Below are 15701 nucleotides of genomic sequence, written 5' to 3'. Positions count from 1 at the left end.
TGGGCCTGGGCCCAGGGCAACAACTGCAGCTGCATCTCCTGTCCGGGCCATCCCACCGGGCTGCCGCCATAATGGCTCCACGACACTGTGGCAGGCGGCCGGGAGAGAGATGGGGAAGATGGGGGCAGGGCAGCACGGACCGGACCGCGCCGGGAGGCGGCCGGTGCCATGCCTGGGCAGCCTCCTCCGGGCCTCCGGCAAGCGGCCCTCCCTGCCTTCCATGACGGAAGCCCGCCCCGGGCCGGGCGGCGCGGCCCCGCTGGCGAGTTGCCTGGAGGATCGGCTGGCACCGGTCCTGGTGCTGTCGGCCACGGCAATGATTGCAGCCACAGTCCCGGTCCGGCCCGGTGCTCTCGGCCGCAGCATGCAGCCCCGAGTGACCCAGGCGTCCGGGCCGCCGCGACTGGCGGGTATAGGGCCCTGCCCACCACGTGACCGTGGCTGCGGCCTCCTCACGTGACAGAGAATCATGCGCCCGCACACGTGATCGGGGTGTTGCGGCGGGATGGCGCGGGGGTAACGGGGACCGGGAGGGCCGAGGGCTTGGGTGCTCAGGCGGGGCTCCCTGGCCCAGGGCGATGGGGGCTCGGGGGCAGTCAGGCGGGGCTCCCCGGGACGGGGGCTCGGACGGTCAGGCGCGACTCCCCGGCCCGGGGTGACGGGGGCGGTCAGGCGGGACTCCCCGGCCCGGGGTGACGGGGGCGGTCAGGCGGGACTCCCCGGCCCGGGGGACGGGGGCTCGGGGGCGGTCAGGTGGGGCTCCCCGGCGCGGGGTGACGGGGGCTTAGGAGGACAGGCAGGCACCTGGCAGTTCCCGGGTTTCCCCTCGTGCGGCAGGTGGCCTCGGGGCTGCGCCGGTGCTCGCTCTTCCCTGACCACCTGTTGCAGGTGTCGGGGGGTCCCCGCCATGCTGGCACTGTGGGCAGCCGCCTGGAGCTGTGTCACGGGCCTGGCACTGGAGCGGGACCAGCCGTTCCGGTAGGTGCCGAGGTCAGTGGGACAGGACAGGGCACTGGTGCCTGCCCACTGCTCACAGCCTGCCCGCAGCTTGCCCTCCGGCTGGGCCCATGCTGGCCGCGTGAACCCTGGCTACGAAGTGCAGCTGACCTTCGCCCTCCGGCAGCGCGGCATGAGGCGCCTTGCCTGGCTCATCAATGCCGTCTCCGACCCCCACTCACCACGATATGGTAATGACTGTGCGCCTGGGCCCTGCCAGGCCCTATCAGGCCTTGCGAGCAGCGTGCTCTGACCCTCTCTGTGCCTTACAGGCCAGTACCTGTCCCTGGAGCAAGTGCGGGACCTTGTCCAGCCATCCCCAGCCACACTCATGGCAGTGCTGAAGTGGCTGCAAGGCCATGGTGTTGAAAACTGCAGGAGCGTTACCACCCTTGATTTCCTGGAGTGTCGCATGCCAGTGAGGTGAGCCTTGGGTGGGGCTGGCCCCACTGTGGTGGCTGTGCCATTCCCAGAAAGACAGAAGAAGACAGACCCTACTCCTGCCTGCTGCAACTTTCCCTTCCCCAGTGTTCTGCAGTGCAGTCCTGGTGACAGAGGACTGAGCCACATTTCTGGGCTCCACAGCCAAGAGCTGGCTGCCTGTGTGCCCAGTTCTGGTGCTGGGGGGAGTCACAGCCAGTGACCTGGTGTACTGGAAACAAGGTGTGCATATCTGTTAGGTACCTGGGCCAGTCCAGCACCTCCTCTTGCCTTCCGAAGGGCCGCAGAGTCCCTGCTGGAGGCCTGGGGATAGAGTTGCAGGGGACCCTGCAGCATCAAAACTCTGGTTTGGTTTGGTGATGGGAATTGGTCAGGTATGGAAGGTACTTTTTGCTTTGAGGTCAGCTGTGCTGACGGGAAGTGGAGCTCATCCCTGACTCGTCCCAGCAGCAAGTGGGGTGGAAAGGGTGGGGGAGGCAGGGCAGAGAGCGGGAATGCTGCTAGACAGGCATGCTGATAGCTGTCATGGCAGCACAAATCCTCTTGCGGCGGCTGTCCCTGTGTTTCAGCACGGCTGAGCATCTCCTGCCAGGGGCTGAGTTCCACCACTACATGAAGGGCCAGCACAGCGTTGTGCGCTCCCCGCTCCCCTACACTGTCCCCGAGGAGCTGGCTGAGCACGTTGACTTTGGTATGTCCTACATAGGGGAGCTGAAGCTGCTCTGAGCTCTTACTGTCTGGAGTGCATGTGGGAGGTTAAGCATTGAGTAGCCAGGACTGGCCATCTTGGTGTCCCAGAGGACAGTGTGGCACACCTTCCAGCCGCGATCCCGGCTGCTCCTAGGCCCCCCTGGTGAGCTTTGTGCATAGGATGTAGGTGCCCCATCCCTGGGAACATCCCAAGTCAGGTTGGACAGGGCTCTGAGCAGCCTGCTCTAGTTGAAGATGTCCCTGCTCGCAGCAGGTGGGTTGGACTAGATGGCCTTGAAAGGTCCCTTCCAACCCAAACTATTCTGTGATGTGGACAGGCAGCATTCAAAGTGTTTCTTACTGGTGCTCTCAGGCTTCTGTGTTCAGTGCAGAAAGCTCAGGTGCAGCCTGTCTCTGAGGACATGCAGCTGCTTCTGGGATGGGAAAAAATCCCTCCTGTGAGTCCTTTCTGTGTGGGCTCCCATGGCCATTCCACAAGGAGAACAGAGGGGTGCCAAGCTGTGGTAGTGGCCTGGCAGTGGGGAGACTGAGCTGTGCAGCCTGGAGTGTTTATGAGGAATGGTGAGGAAGCTGAGGAAGGACTTCCCTGCCTCCTGTGCAGTGCTCGGGGCAAGTGCCGCAGGGGATGGGCTCCCCCAATCCCTGCTGCAGGCCAGCTGTCTCAGACATGAAGCCTAAGCGAGGATGGTGAAGGGGGAGCCAAGGGGCCATAATGCTGTCCTGGAGCTTTGGGCCCTAACAGCTGCTTCTTTTCCTGCTTGCTTGCGCACCAGTGGGTGGCCTGCACCGATTCCCCGCAGAGAGAAAGGTGGTCAGCAGAGCCTGGGCCAAGAAGGAAACAGAGTCAAGGCAGCACTATGGAGGGAGAGCGGCTTTCCACCTGGGTGTGACACCCTCCATCATTCGTAAGAGATACAACATGACAGGAGGAGACATCGGGCTACTGCCAAACAACAGCCAGGCCTGTGCCCAGGTAACTGGTAGAGCTGGTCCAGGTCAGAGGCCTGTAAACCATGGGAATTCCACAGATTGGTGGTTCTCCAGCACTTTGCTGCTCTGGTGGTCCCAGGACAGACGTGGGGGTTCTCAGCAGCTGGTGGGAGCACCTGGTGGGCTAGCATTTCACAGACCCATGTTGGGACAACTTTCTAAGCCAGGAGAAAAAACTTGCCTTGTTTTTTCAAGAGAAAACAAGAAAAAACTTGTCCACTCCTTGTCCCCACAGTTCTTGGAACAGTATTTCCACCAGGCTGACCTGGCTGAGTTTATGCAGCTCTTTGGCAGCAGCTTCGGCCACCGCTCTCAGGTTGACCAAGTGGTTGGGCACCAGGGCAAGGGCAAGGCGGGTTTGGAGGCCAGTCTGGATGTGGAATACATCATGAGCACAGGTGCCAACATCTCCACATGGGTCTTCAGCAATGCAGGTACTGATCCCCCTCCAGAGCTGCCCTGTGACTGCTTCCATGCATCCTACTTGCTGTAGCACCAACGTACCTGCCTGCTGTTTAGGGCAACACATTGTATAAAAATGGCTGAACTGAGTCTATCTGGTGTCTGTCAAAGGGGAATGCCCAGCGGGGCATACACAGATGGCATACTGGCTGTGATACATCCCCAGAATGCTTTCCCAGCTACTACAGGCACATAGCTTGTGGACTTCCAAAGTTGGAGCTGATTCTGGTTTCTAATAGCCCATAGGGAAATCATCTTCCATTGATTTCTGTAGTTGCTTTTGAACCTGTGTGAACTTTCAGCATCCAGAGTATCCTGTAACAGGGACTTCCACACCTCAACTACACAATGTTAAAGCAGTCACCCTGCTCTGCTGCCGTTCCATGGAAGGAGAGCACAGCAACTGTGTCTTACTATTTTTTTCCCTGCATCTTTGGGGTTGAAGCTGATCTCTCGCCCATTAATCTAACAGTAGAGTGGATAAAGGATAATAAGGCAATTTTAGAAAACAAGGTTGCAAAACAGCCTGCACAAACATGGCTATGGTGCTGTAGGACAAAGTGTCATCTGTCCCACATCAGAAACTGGCTGAGCAGGAGACAGAGTGCCCTTGGGACTACCAGCTCAGTCTTCCTGGTGGTGAAGGCAGGCACAGCTCTGCATTAACTTCCACCTCCTCAGTTAGTGAGGTGCAAAGGGTGCAGACAAAGGCAGTTACGTGAGCAACTGAGAGTGAGAAGGGGTGGCTGGGACTCCGCTGTCCCCTCATGGAGAGGGATGAGAGGCAGGAAGTGACCTTGGCAGATGGAGGTGGAATGTACATCAAACTGCTCTGGGACCCACTGTTACAGGCAGAGGTGCCAGGGCTTGGCTAGGTCTCAGGAGGACTGTGTGGATGCCTGGATGGCAGAGGTGGCTACAGCCCTGTGACAGATGCTCAGAGAAGGAGTGGATGAGTGTAGACCCCCTGCTTTGGTGTTCAGGGTGACCCTTCCACCAGACCCGCTGGCAGAGCTGGAGCCAGGTGCCATCCACCGTGACAATCCCCAAGGTCAGTCATGCTGCCAGCAAGAGCTCATGGGAGTCCTCCAACCCAGCTGTGTTGTGAATCTGCTCGCTGTAGGCAGGGCAGGAGCTGTAGGACCTTCAGCTCCTGGTGCTAGTAGTGCTGTTGAGGCATGTTCCCTCATGTGCTATCCCCCACTTTCCCTCAAGTCTGGTGTCCTAGGAGGAGCTGAACTTGCCCCCCCTCTGTCTTTGCAGGGAGACATGAGAGCCAGGAGCCCTTCTTGGCCTGGCTGCTGCTGCTCAGCAACATGTCGTCACTGCCTTGGGTGCACTCTGTGAGCTACGGGGATGATGAAGACAGCCTGTCACTAGCCTACATGGAGCGTGTAAACGTGGAGTTCATGAAGGCAGCTGCCCGGGGCTTGACCATCCTGTTTGCCTCAGGTGCGTGCTGTTGCTGGCACAGTGCTGGTGCATCCGAGAGTACCAGCACAGTGGCGAATGTCCATGCTGAACACTAAGCAGGAATGCTCTGCCTCCAGGCAGCCAGGCTCCCTGCCTGGGAATACCAGCCTGGGAGGTGGAGATAGCCCTTCCCTGAGGTTGCTCCTGGGAGCATTTGGTGGACAAGGGGCAGCTCAGATACTGCTGGATTATCATGTGCATCCCTGTTGGCAGGCGACGATGGCGCTGGGTGCAGAAGGGTGCCTGGTGGGAACCACACTTTCCGGCCCAGCTTTCCAGCCTCCAGGTAGATGTGGGGAGGTGAACCTGGGTCCTGTGGAGACATGAGGCTGTGCACGGAGCTGGCTGTTGCAGCTTGGGCCAGCTGAAAGCTGCTGCTGGCACTTCGAGCCCCAGCCCACAGCCAGTGGCTGCTTTGAGCTGGTTTTGAGCCCCTTTGTGGGACTCCTGAGGGTCAGCTCCACCAGGGTCCCTGGGCTGAGGGGATCTCTGCAGCTCCTTGGGAGGGGCTGGTGTGTGGGGTGCTGCTGATACCCCAGGCAGCTGTGTGCCCACCCGCAGTGCCCACCTGTCCCCCAGCCCCTATGTCACCACCGTGGGTGGAACGTCCTTCAAGAACCCCTTCCTGGTGACCGCAGAGGTGACAGACTACATTAGTGGAGGGGGTTTCAGCAATGTCTTCCCCATGCCTGATTACCAGGTGAGGAGGCGCCTGCTCTGCCAGACCCAGGGGCCGTGGCTGGGGACAGGGGGCCTGCATCGCATTTGGCCGGGGTGATGATGGGCCGCGGCTGGCACAAGCAACCCTGGGCTGGGCTGCAGGCCAGGGGAAGGAGGGGTGGAGGTGAGCAGGAGCAGGGTCCCGCTGCCAGGCGTCCTGCTCCTTATCTCATGCTCCCCCCAGGCTGCTGCAGTCGGGCGTTTCTTGCGCTCAGCCTCGAAGCTGCCTCCCAGTTCCTACTACAACAGCAGTGGCCGTGCCTACCCTGACCTGTCTGCCCTCTCTGACAACTACTGGGTGGTGACAAACCGCATCCCACTGCCGTGGGTGTCGGGGACATCGGTAAGGAGCACGGCCCCGTGCCAGTCCATGGTGGCTGAGCTGCCAGGTGCTGAGCTGCTTGTGTCTCCCACAGGCATCCACGCCCGTGGTGGGGGGCATGGTGGCACTCATCAATGACCGGCGCCTGCAGCGGGGCCTCGCACCCCTGGGCTTCCTCAACCCTGTGCTCTACCAGCTGCAGGAGCTGGGGCACGATGCTGCGCTCTATGACGTGAGCTGGGCAGGGGGGCTGGGACTGCTGTGGGGCGGGGGTGCCCGTCCTGGGTGCCCCGGAGCAGCTGGGCTGGCACCAATGGGTGCTGGGGGGAGAAGCCTGGATCTCCTGCTCCCGAGGCCGTGCTGGGGGAGGCGCAGGGCCGACGACGTCCTGTTGGGGGGCGGGAGGTGTGTCCGGGGGTGGAGGCGGTCTCCACGGCCTCCCCGCGGGCTGCGCGGGGCGGCATCCCCTTACCTGCGCTGCGCAGGGGCGTGTGTCCGGAGGTGGATCCGTTGCTGCCGGGGAAGGGCGTGGCCCTTGCCCCGGGTGTGGCCGTTGCCCCGAGGGTGTGTCCCGGGGGTTCCTACGCCCTCCCACGGGGCGTGTTCCGGGGGCTCCTGTGGCACTGTGGGCTGCGGGGGGGGGTGTCCTGTTCCCCCGCTGGGCGTTGGCGGAGGGGGGTGGAGTGGGGGGGGTGTCTCTGTGTCCTCCCAGGGGGTGTGGGCAGGGGGAGCCTGTTTCCCGCGGGCCGGGCGCCGGCCACCGCGGTGGGGCCTGCCCGGCCGTGCTGAGGCCTGTTCCCGCAGGTCACGCAGGGCTGCCACCTCTCCTGCCTGGACGGCACCGTGCAGGGACAGGGCTTCTGCGCCGGCCCCGCCTGGGACCCTGTCACCGGCTGGGGCACCCCCAATTTTCCCTGCCTCCTGCGGGCGCTGCTGGCGGCCTGACGCGCCGGGCCCGGGGCACCGGAAGGCGGTGGCGCCAATAAAGCCGCGGGGCCCCGCCCCTTGCGTCTCTGTCTATGCCGCGTGGCGCCGCCGGGGGGCGCGCTGGGCCGCGGGCGGGGAGGGGCGGGGCCAATGGGGCGGTGCTCCGTGCGCAGGCGCGGGGGAGGTGGCGCTTGGTGTCGCGCGGCGGCGGGCGATGAGCGGCAGCGCCGAGGCCGACCCCGCGCCCGCGGCCCCGGCCGCCCCGGCGCCGCCCGCCCCCGCGCCCGCCCCCGCCGCCGACAACAAGCCCAGTCCGGCCGCTGGCGGCAGCGGCGTTCCTGGGGCGCCGCCCGGCGCGGTGGGCGGTGCGGCGCGGGGAGTCGAGGGCGGTGCGGCTGGCGGGAGGGGGCCCGGTGAGCGGGGGGGGGGGGCGGGGGACGGGACACCGGAAGGGCAGGGGTACGGGGCGCTCGGAGCCGGGGGAGGGCCGGAGTTGGGGGCGGCTGGGCGGGGCTCGGCTGGGGGCGGTGGAGCGGCGCTGCGGACGCCTCGGGTCCCCGGCGGCGGAGGCCCGGGAGCGTGGGGGCGGTGGGGTGCGGGGTCCGCGAGGGGGGTCCCCGCAGGACGGGACCCGCGCATGGCGGGGTGCGCGGCCGGTGAGCATGCCCCGAGCTCCGGCACCGACCCTGTCTGTCCGCATAGTTCATGGGTGCCCGAGGGTGCGGTGCCCTGTGACCGCGGGGGTCCTGGGTGCCAGCGTGCGGGGCAGCGGGGTCCCGGCCGGTGGGGGACCGGGGCTGCACCTGGGGACACCTGCCCACTGAGCACCCTGTGCCCGCAGTGCCTGTCTCTGCAGCAGTGGCTGCAGCTCCCCCTGAAGGGGCTATGTCCAATGGGGTCTACGTGCCACCCAGTGCGGCCAACGGGGACGTGAAGCCGGTGGTCTCCACAACACCGCTGGTGGACTTCCTCATGCAGCTGGAGGATTACACGCCCACGGTACATGGGATGCGCTGGGGGCAGGCTGCATGCAGGTGACAGGCTGTCACAGGGAAGCAGAGTTCCTCCAACTTTTCTCTTGTACAGATCCCAGATGCTGTCACAGGTTATTACCTCAACAGAGCAGGATTCGAGGCCTCTGATCCACGCATGTAAGTGGCAGCAGATGTGGTAGAGTGTGGCCTCAGGGATCCTGTACGGGGTCTGAGAGCTGGGGGCCCCAGTAGAAATTCCTTGATCCCAGTGTTGCTCTGTGCTGTCTGTCTGAAATTTTCCCTTCTCTTTCTCTGCTGGGTAGCATTCGTTTGATCTCTCTGGCCGCACAGAAGTTTATTTCTGACATTGCAAATGATGCGCTGCAGCACTGCAAGATGAAGGGAACAGCCTCAGGCAGCTCCCGCAATAAGAGCAAGGTGAGAGAAGGAGAGAATGGCTGCTCAGATGAGGGGAAATGTCCTCTCCTGGTGCTGTAGCAAGCTAGACTTGTTGCCATTGAATGTGGGGATGTAGAAAGTCTTAAACCTGTTGTGCTCCTGAAGGGTCAACAAACTTACTAATAAGCTAGGGCTCTGCTGGTGGAAGAGGGATGCTGGTGGGAAAATGAGGTGGGCAGTGGAATTAGTGGAATATGCTTTGATGGCTTCACAGGAATGTGCGAGTAGCTGCACCTCATCAGACCAAGGGCCATCTAGCCCTGTGTCCTCCCTCTTGACAGTGACCAAAACTCAGATGCTTGGGGAAGAACATAAAAGGGGAGCAAGCATGTAGCGGTAGTTTCTGGGAACTCTCCCAGTCATCATCTGCTTGTGGTTCAGGGGCCTCATGAGGGCAATGTAATTTATCTTTACAGTGTTGAGTAACACTCAGTGTATTTCTGTCCACTGAGCAGCTGAGGGCACAGAGCAAGCAAAACGTGCAGTATTTAAGAGCTAGTTAATGCCGCAAACACTGGTCTGCAGCTGCCTCTGGGAATCATGCACGTACAGGTCACCACAGCTTGTAGGGGAAAAATCCTGAACCCACAAGGTTTTGAGGAATGTCTGGCAGCTTAGGTTGTCCTTGCTGTGACTGATACCACTCCTTGTCCCTTCAGGATAAGAAGTACACGCTGACAATGGAAGACCTGACACCAGCACTTGCAGAATATGGCATCAATGTGAAAAAGCCACATTACTTCACATAAAGACTGAGGGATTGTCGCTGGGAACTTTTTTAGGATTGCTTCTGTGCCATTAAACAGCTGGGTAGTTTGTTTTTTTTTTTTTGGAAAGGCATCTTGTCTCCTGCCCATGCGCTAATGCCCTGCCTACAAGTAAAACAGCACACAAGCTGGCCTGCTAGGGCCTCTGTTCTCGCTATGCCAACAAAAGTCGGTCCCGTGCCTTTGAAAGGCCAGTGCAGAGAGGGGTTGGTTGTAGGGCTCGCAACTGGTGGATTATAGTTGTGCCTTCTGCCATTCCCAGGAGGGCTTAACCCTGCCCCAAGAAGCTGAAGGGAAGTAGGCATAGCAGAAATGGGACTGCCAACCCTCTTTGTTTCTTTCTCTTGAGCATACCTGTCATCTCTCAGGAGTGCTCAGGGGCCTACACAGACAGCACTGCAGACATAGCCTGGGCCCTCCTCTCAAGAGAGGAAAGTGCTGTTAGCCCACCTGCTTTCCTTGCTCCAGTTACTGGAGGAGGGATGGTACAGGGGTGCAGATCCAGAGCCTGGGACTCTGCAGACTGTTGGGCAGCCCGTGTGTCAGTCTTTCCCTCTTTCTGTGGACAATGCTCTGTGCATGTATGCACCCCTCCACCAGCAGGCAGTTTTTCATAAAGGTTTCATAAGAAATGTTTATTTCAGATGCTGGCGGCTTTTCCACACGGCCTGGATGGAAATGATAAAGAGTGAAGCGCAAAGCTGGGGTGGTGCTGGGCACAACAGGCAAGCTTCACCCCACTGTCCTTAGTAGGGAAGAGCACCAGGACTGGGCACTGCCTAACATGAGACTGCTAAGTGGGTGACCTGCTCTGGGCCTGGGGACGAGGACAGGGTGGCTCCACAGCCCCATTCCAGCCTCACAGGTAGCAGAGCCCAGCCGTGCTCAGTGTCATGGGCCAGGCCTCCTGCTCAGTCTCTGCCCATAGCTGCCAGGGAGGATGGAGGTGCTGCCATAGATTCGGTGCTACAGTGTCTGAAGCCTGCAGAGCAGCTCCAGAGAAGGCAGCCTTGTCTGTACCGTGTGTCCGTGGCTGGCTCAGGGTGAGGGGGCATTCCTTGCTCCCCCTTGGCTCTGGGGTTCAAGAAGGCACTTGGGGGTGGCGGGGAGGGAAGCATGGCAGCGTCAGGTGGCTGGGAGGCACCCTCCCTCTCTACTTCTCCTGCATCTTCTCCAGGATGGGCACAATCATGTCAAACTTTGGGCGCTTGGCTGGGTCCTCGTTCATGCAGATCTTCATCAGCTTGCAGATGTGTGGTGATATGCCGGGTGGGATGGTTGGACGTAGCCCCTCCAGTGCCACCTGGGAGCATGGGAGAGCAGGGCAGGATCAGAAATCTGGACCCAGCTCTGCATTTGACAGGCAGAGCCCATACCTCTGGGAGGAGTGTCAGTGGGCTCTCCTTCAGTGGGCCTTGCCTCCACTCCCTGCTGGCGGCTTAGGCCCCCTTATGCCCTGGCTGATCTGGTCTGGACTAGTGTTTTTCCCAGCCCTCTCCTCACCTTCATGCCTATCTCCATGTTGGACAAGTCTGCAAACGGCACCTCACGGGTCACCAGCTCCCACAGCAGCACTGCGAAGCTCCACATGTCAGCTGAGCGCCTGTTAATTTCCTCTGGCTTCTTCTGCAAGGCTGTAGGGAATCCAGCACGTAGGGCTGAATGTGGCTGAGGGCAAGGAAGGGGCCAACCAGCAGGAGGGGCCTGGCAATGATGGGCTCACCTTCTGGGGCCACCCAGGCTGGCGCGTACATCCTCCCTGGGCACTGGAAGGAGAACTTCACGTCAGCCATGCTGATCCGTGCAGTCATGTCCTCATCGATCTGGGGAGAGAGGGGAGGTCAGAGGGGAGCCTGCCCTGCTCCAGCCTATAGGAGGAAGGGCTTCACCATGCGACACCGACACTCACCATAATGCTGCGGCTGTTGAGGTGGTGGCGTGGAATGAGGGGCTCCAACGTGTGCAGGAAGGCCATGCCCCGTGCAATGTCAAAGGCAAATTTCACTGCCTGCATCTGGTCCACTACAAAGTCTGCAGGGAGGGAGGTGGCATGAGGGTAAATGAGAGAGTGGGGGTGCCATATCACTTGCAGCATGTGTGGGAAGGGGCTGATGTTAGCAGACACACCACGCGTGGGGCGTGGGGAAGGCATGCAGACTGCATACTGAGCTCACTCCGGGCCCACCCTGGTGTTGCAGATGGAGGGGCCCCCTGCCACCCCCCCGAACACATGGAGAAGCAACTTCTTGAGGATGGGGAGACTAGCCTCTGCCCCCAACTCTGTCACCCCCTATCAGCACTCACTTGTCCCCTCATGTAACACGTTGTAGAGGGAGCCATAGGGCATCCAGTGGCTGATGACAATGGGGTGGGGTGCTGGGGGGGCCTGGCAGGCGCCCAGCACCGGCAGCACATTTGGGTGAGAAAAGATCCTGTAAGAGAAGTGACAGCCCTGAGAACAGTGGGTGCTGCCCACACCCCCTCATCGCCTCCCTGCCCTTTGCACAGCTGCTAGTGTGCAGTCCTCCCAGGGCCTCCTTGTTGTCCTCTGGGCATTGCTCTGGAGCACTACCACCCAACCCTGCAGACCTGGCTGGCTCTGCCTATCTCATACTACTCTGGAGATAAGGCCTGCCCTCGAGAGCCATGGCTGCCTTGGGGAAGGATGTTGGCACTCACCGCAGCTTTGGGTATTCCTCATTGAAGTCTCGGCTCTTCCGAGTTGTCCAGTCCCGGATTTTCAGCATTTTGATGACAATGTCATTGCCTTGCCAGCGCCCCTTCCACAACTGCAGGGAGGCAGGTGGAGACAGTCACTATGAGAAGGACAGACAGTCCCCGAGCACATCCCAGCCCCTTGTGCAGGGCTGTGGGGCCCACGGAGCCCACAGGACCGACAGGACCACAGCAACATGGAGCAACTATGACAAAGCATGAGAGTGAACCCTGGCCTTTCAGTCCTGGGCAGTTGCCTTCTCTTTGTGTGGGCTGGACCCACACCTGGATGTGGAAACCCACCAAGCAGCTGTGCCCCAGTTCTGCATTCCACAGCTAGCCATGGGCTGGGGAGAAAGCAGTGGTCTGCATGGGTGCAGCCACCCTGTCCCAGGGGGCAACAGGCCTACGTACCTCTCCTGACTGGTTCTCATTTAGTTTTTGGCTCAAGCTCAGCTGTTTGAAGTCTATTCCAGCAAGTTTGTTGAGAGTCCCATTTCCTGTAAGAAAAGGAGGAGATGCAGCCTGTGGCTGCATGGACCTTCCTCTTGACATCCACCTGGGACTGCAGAGGGAGGCAGTACCAGTGGTGTGCCTGCCCTACCAGACAGGAGAGCTATGCTCTCCTTTGCAACAGCATGCTCCATTAGGGAAGGCTCTGTCCTTACTGGGGCGCGTGCGGGTCGTGCCCTTCCAGAAGGTATCCTTGTAGGGGATCTTGGTGAGGCTCTGGCCCAGCTTCTCAGCACGCTCTAGAGAAGGACAAGGAGTTTGGCAGCACAAGCAAAGAGCTTGCTGATGCTGAGTGCAGGGGCTGCAGCAGGAGCCAGAGGCAGGTTTTGGGGTCAGGATGAGATCCTCCTACCTTTCAAGACCTCTCGCAGTGGTGTCTTGGCTTTATCAATGGGTGTCTCACCATACTTGTTAGCAATGCTGACCAAGGCCCCACTGCCCACCAGGTCCTGAAGGAGGATAAAGCAAGGATCTGCAGAGTTTGCAGTCATCTTCTCAGACTCCTCATACAAACCCAGCCTCCTTCCTCACCCCTTCTCTCCCGTCCCATGCCCACCTCAGCCACCTCCCTCGTGCTGGACTCCTGCCTGTGTCCATGTGCTTCCACTCACCTCTGCCACCTGGTCATGTCCCCAGAAGCAGGCATAGTGCAGAGGTGTATTCCCATGCTCATTCACTGCATTGATGTCTGCTTTGAACTGGATCAGCTGGGGGCAGGAGGACAATCCCTGTAAATCTAGAGAAGGTCCCCTTCCACCCACCACCTTGCCCTGGGAGAGGGCAGAAGCACCAATAGCAGCACATTTGCTGCCTTTGTGCTGGCAAGGTCTGCTCTTGGGAGGGGGCTGAGGCTGGATGCAGGGCTTCTGTGGGGAGGGGGTAAGTGCTCAGAGGCACCAAGGTGGGGATGCAGTAAGCTCATGGCAAGGAAGCCAGCAGGTGACAGTGGGGAGCAAGTCCTGGGTGGACAGGATGGAGGGCTTCACAGAGTCCTGCTCAGTTTGCCATGGGGCTGTGCAAGGCACGAGGTAGGTGCCTGAAAGTCGGTGGGAAAGGGGCAGGGTGCTGGCTGTGAGAGGCAGGTACCTTCTGTACAATGTCACGGTGGCCATGGCTGGCAGCCAGATGCAGCGGGGTGTCATCACCACGGTTCATTACATTGATGCGTGCTCCCCGCATGATGAGCATGTCGACCACATTGGAGCGGCCCTCGCGGCAGGCCCAGTGCAAGGGGCTGAAGCCGTGGTCATCCCTGTGGAGACAGCAGGGACAGCTCTGCTGAGCAGCTGCAGCCTGCTTTCTGCGTCCTTCCCTGGCCCAGGCAGGGAGAGGAGGGCTGAGCATGGTCGCAGCACTGCTGGCAGCCCCACAGCCAGGCAGGTATCGCCCTGTGCACCCACACACAGGCCATGGAGCCGCAGGGGACGGTCTGAGAGGCTGTCCCACTCTCCCCCTTCCCCACGAAGGCCCCAGAGGCCCTGGCCAAATCCCATCTCCCAGGCTGAATCACAGAGACGCTGGCAAGAGCCAGATCCCCTCCCCCACCCCCCCTCGGCTCCGGCAGCCCTGGCCAAGTAAGGGACGAGGAGACCAGCCAGGCCTTAAAAGGAGATTAGGGCCCGGCAGGCGGGGGCCACCGCATCCCCGGCTCCCCTCCAGCTCCCCGGCACAGCAGACCCCATCTGCCCCCCCCCGCTTCCCGCACCACCCCTGCAGGCAGGCAGGGACAGCTGGCCCCGCAGGCAGGGGCTACCCCGGCACAGGAACCCAGGACCAAAATGCCCCAGTGAGTGCCAGACGGCCCCCAGTCCCTCAGGCACAACCTGTAGTCACACAAGGTCTGTGTGACTGGGACCCCCGGGAGGGACTGAAAGACGTGGCCAAAGGCCAAGGGAAAGCCCCTTGTCCAGAACGAGTTCAGCAAAGACCCTGCCATGGCCTGAGAAGGGATCTTTGATGTGCGGGCAGAAGGCTGTGCCTGCCTACAGGCAACGGAGGTGTCTGCTCTAAACCTTGTGCCTGGCCTGAATGCTGCTCCCGAAAGGCAGGCAGGCAGCACATTGGACTGCACGGTCCTGCAGGAGCTCCTGGAGCAGGGGACGTCCTGTGGGAAGGAGAGATCTGGGGCAGGGCACACAGGGGCAGCGTGCAGGTCGGCCAGTCATGACTGCCCTGTGCAGCTCCTGGCCTTGGGGTTGTTCCCAGCCCTCCTGTTAGAACTCAGCTGTGCTTCCACACGTCAGCTGCAGTGTTCCCAGGAATGGGGACAGGGGAAGTGGTCACCCAGACATACAAGCCACCCTGGGGATGGGGAGATTCTCCCCAGCACCCTCAGCCCAACCCTTGTCCAAGACACATCCCATTCTGTGGCTTGGAGCAGCAGCAGCCGAGGAAGTGGCTGGAGGATGTGCAGCCCTCATGCCTCAGCGATGCGGTAACTTCCTCCCAGTGGGGAGGAGCCGAATCCCACCCCCTCCCCAGGACACGGAGCAGAGCGGAAGCAAGCCCCGGCTCTGGTCCAGCACCCTTGACCCTGGTCCAGCACCCTTGGCCTGTGGTGCAGCCGAGCAAGGGACACTGCCCCAGCGGATCCAGGCCAGGCCAGATCCCCTCCTGCTCACCCTTGGTTGAGGTCATTCTCAGTGTTGTCCAGCCAGAGGCGCACAGCCACCGCATTGCCCTCTCGGCACTGTGTGAAGATGTCATCCATCGTGGCTCTTGCTGTGGGGAGGGTTGTGTAAGGACACGGGGCCCCGCTGTGGAGTGGGGCTCCCTGTGCCCCTTTTCCACATGCAAGCCCTGAGACCCAGACACCACCTCTCACAGCCCCTCTGCTCCTCCTGACAGGCCCTCAGCTGGGGCATCTCCCTGGGGAAGCAGGACAGGAGCCTCATGTCCCCCTCCTTGGCAGCCCTGCGGAAAACCGCAGGGACTGACGAAGGCTGGGGACAGAGCTGGACTCACAGCTGAGGGGGAAGTTCACGACTGACTCCAGCGTCACGGGTGCCTGCAGCAGCTCACAGGAAGCAGATTTGGCATCCATGAGCTTATCTGCAGGACCAGCCGGACCCGGGTGCCCACATCTCCTAGGAGGGGAGTGGGTCAGGGAGCAGAGCTGGAGGAGGTCCAGTACCACCCTACATGGGATCCCATAGCTCCACAGACCCTCCTGATCCCCAACTCTGTCCCAGGTTTGGCTGAACTTGGCACAGCATCATGCTCAAGAAACTG

General features: G+C 61.0%; 3 protein-coding genes across 4 annotated transcripts; 2 read left to right on the top strand and 1 right to left on the bottom strand.

Annotated features, from left to right (window-relative positions):
* Window positions 1-118: 118 nt before the first annotated feature.
* Window positions 119-7060, top strand: TPP1 (tripeptidyl peptidase 1; the record flags this gene model as incomplete). The annotated part of the gene is made up of 13 exons (XM_082015409.1): window positions 119-337; window positions 575-978; window positions 1048-1187; window positions 1269-1419; window positions 2007-2128; window positions 2922-3121; window positions 3374-3572; window positions 4864-5052; window positions 5287-5359; window positions 5653-5773; window positions 5978-6136; window positions 6210-6347; window positions 6920-7060. 13 exons carry the CDS (start codon window positions 119-121, stop codon window positions 7058-7060), a joined length of 2256 nt encoding a protein of 751 aa, XP_081871535.1.
* A 196-nt stretch (window positions 7061-7256) lies between these two features.
* On the top strand, window positions 7257-9534 carry TAF10 (TATA-box binding protein associated factor 10; the record flags this gene model as incomplete). Its single annotated transcript, XM_082007299.1, has 5 exons — window positions 7257-7455; window positions 7884-8041; window positions 8129-8193; window positions 8340-8454; window positions 9135-9534. The coding sequence occupies 5 exons, from the start codon at window positions 7257-7259 to the stop codon at window positions 9222-9224; spliced, it is 627 nt and encodes a 208-aa protein (XP_081863425.1). The 3' UTR covers window positions 9225-9534.
* An 861-nt stretch (window positions 9535-10395) lies between these two features.
* ILK (integrin linked kinase) lies at window positions 10396-15180 on the bottom strand (the record flags this gene model as incomplete). Of its 2 annotated transcripts, none has more annotated exons than XM_082005982.1 (12): window positions 10396-10545; window positions 10746-10876; window positions 10966-11065; window positions 11152-11273; window positions 11547-11674; window positions 11922-12031; window positions 12372-12457; window positions 12626-12709; window positions 12823-12942; window positions 13078-13177; window positions 13557-13722; window positions 15092-15180. In XM_082005982.1, the coding sequence occupies 12 exons, from the start codon at window positions 15178-15180 to the stop codon at window positions 10396-10398; spliced, it is 1386 nt and encodes a 461-aa protein (XP_081862108.1). The 2 variants fall into 2 exon arrangements, with proteins under 2 accessions (XP_081862108.1, XP_081862109.1); XM_082005983.1 differs by having other exon boundaries at window positions 12823-12919; window positions 13082-13177.
* Between the last annotated feature and the right edge of the window lie 521 nt (window positions 15181-15701).

The sequence above is a fragment of the Phaethon aethereus genome, assembly GCF_964289735.1.
Source record: "Phaethon aethereus genome assembly, chromosome: 1".
Lineage (NCBI taxonomy): Eukaryota > Metazoa > Chordata > Aves > Phaethontiformes > Phaethontidae > Phaethon > Phaethon aethereus.
This window is presented reverse-complemented; position numbering and strand designations above follow the sequence as displayed.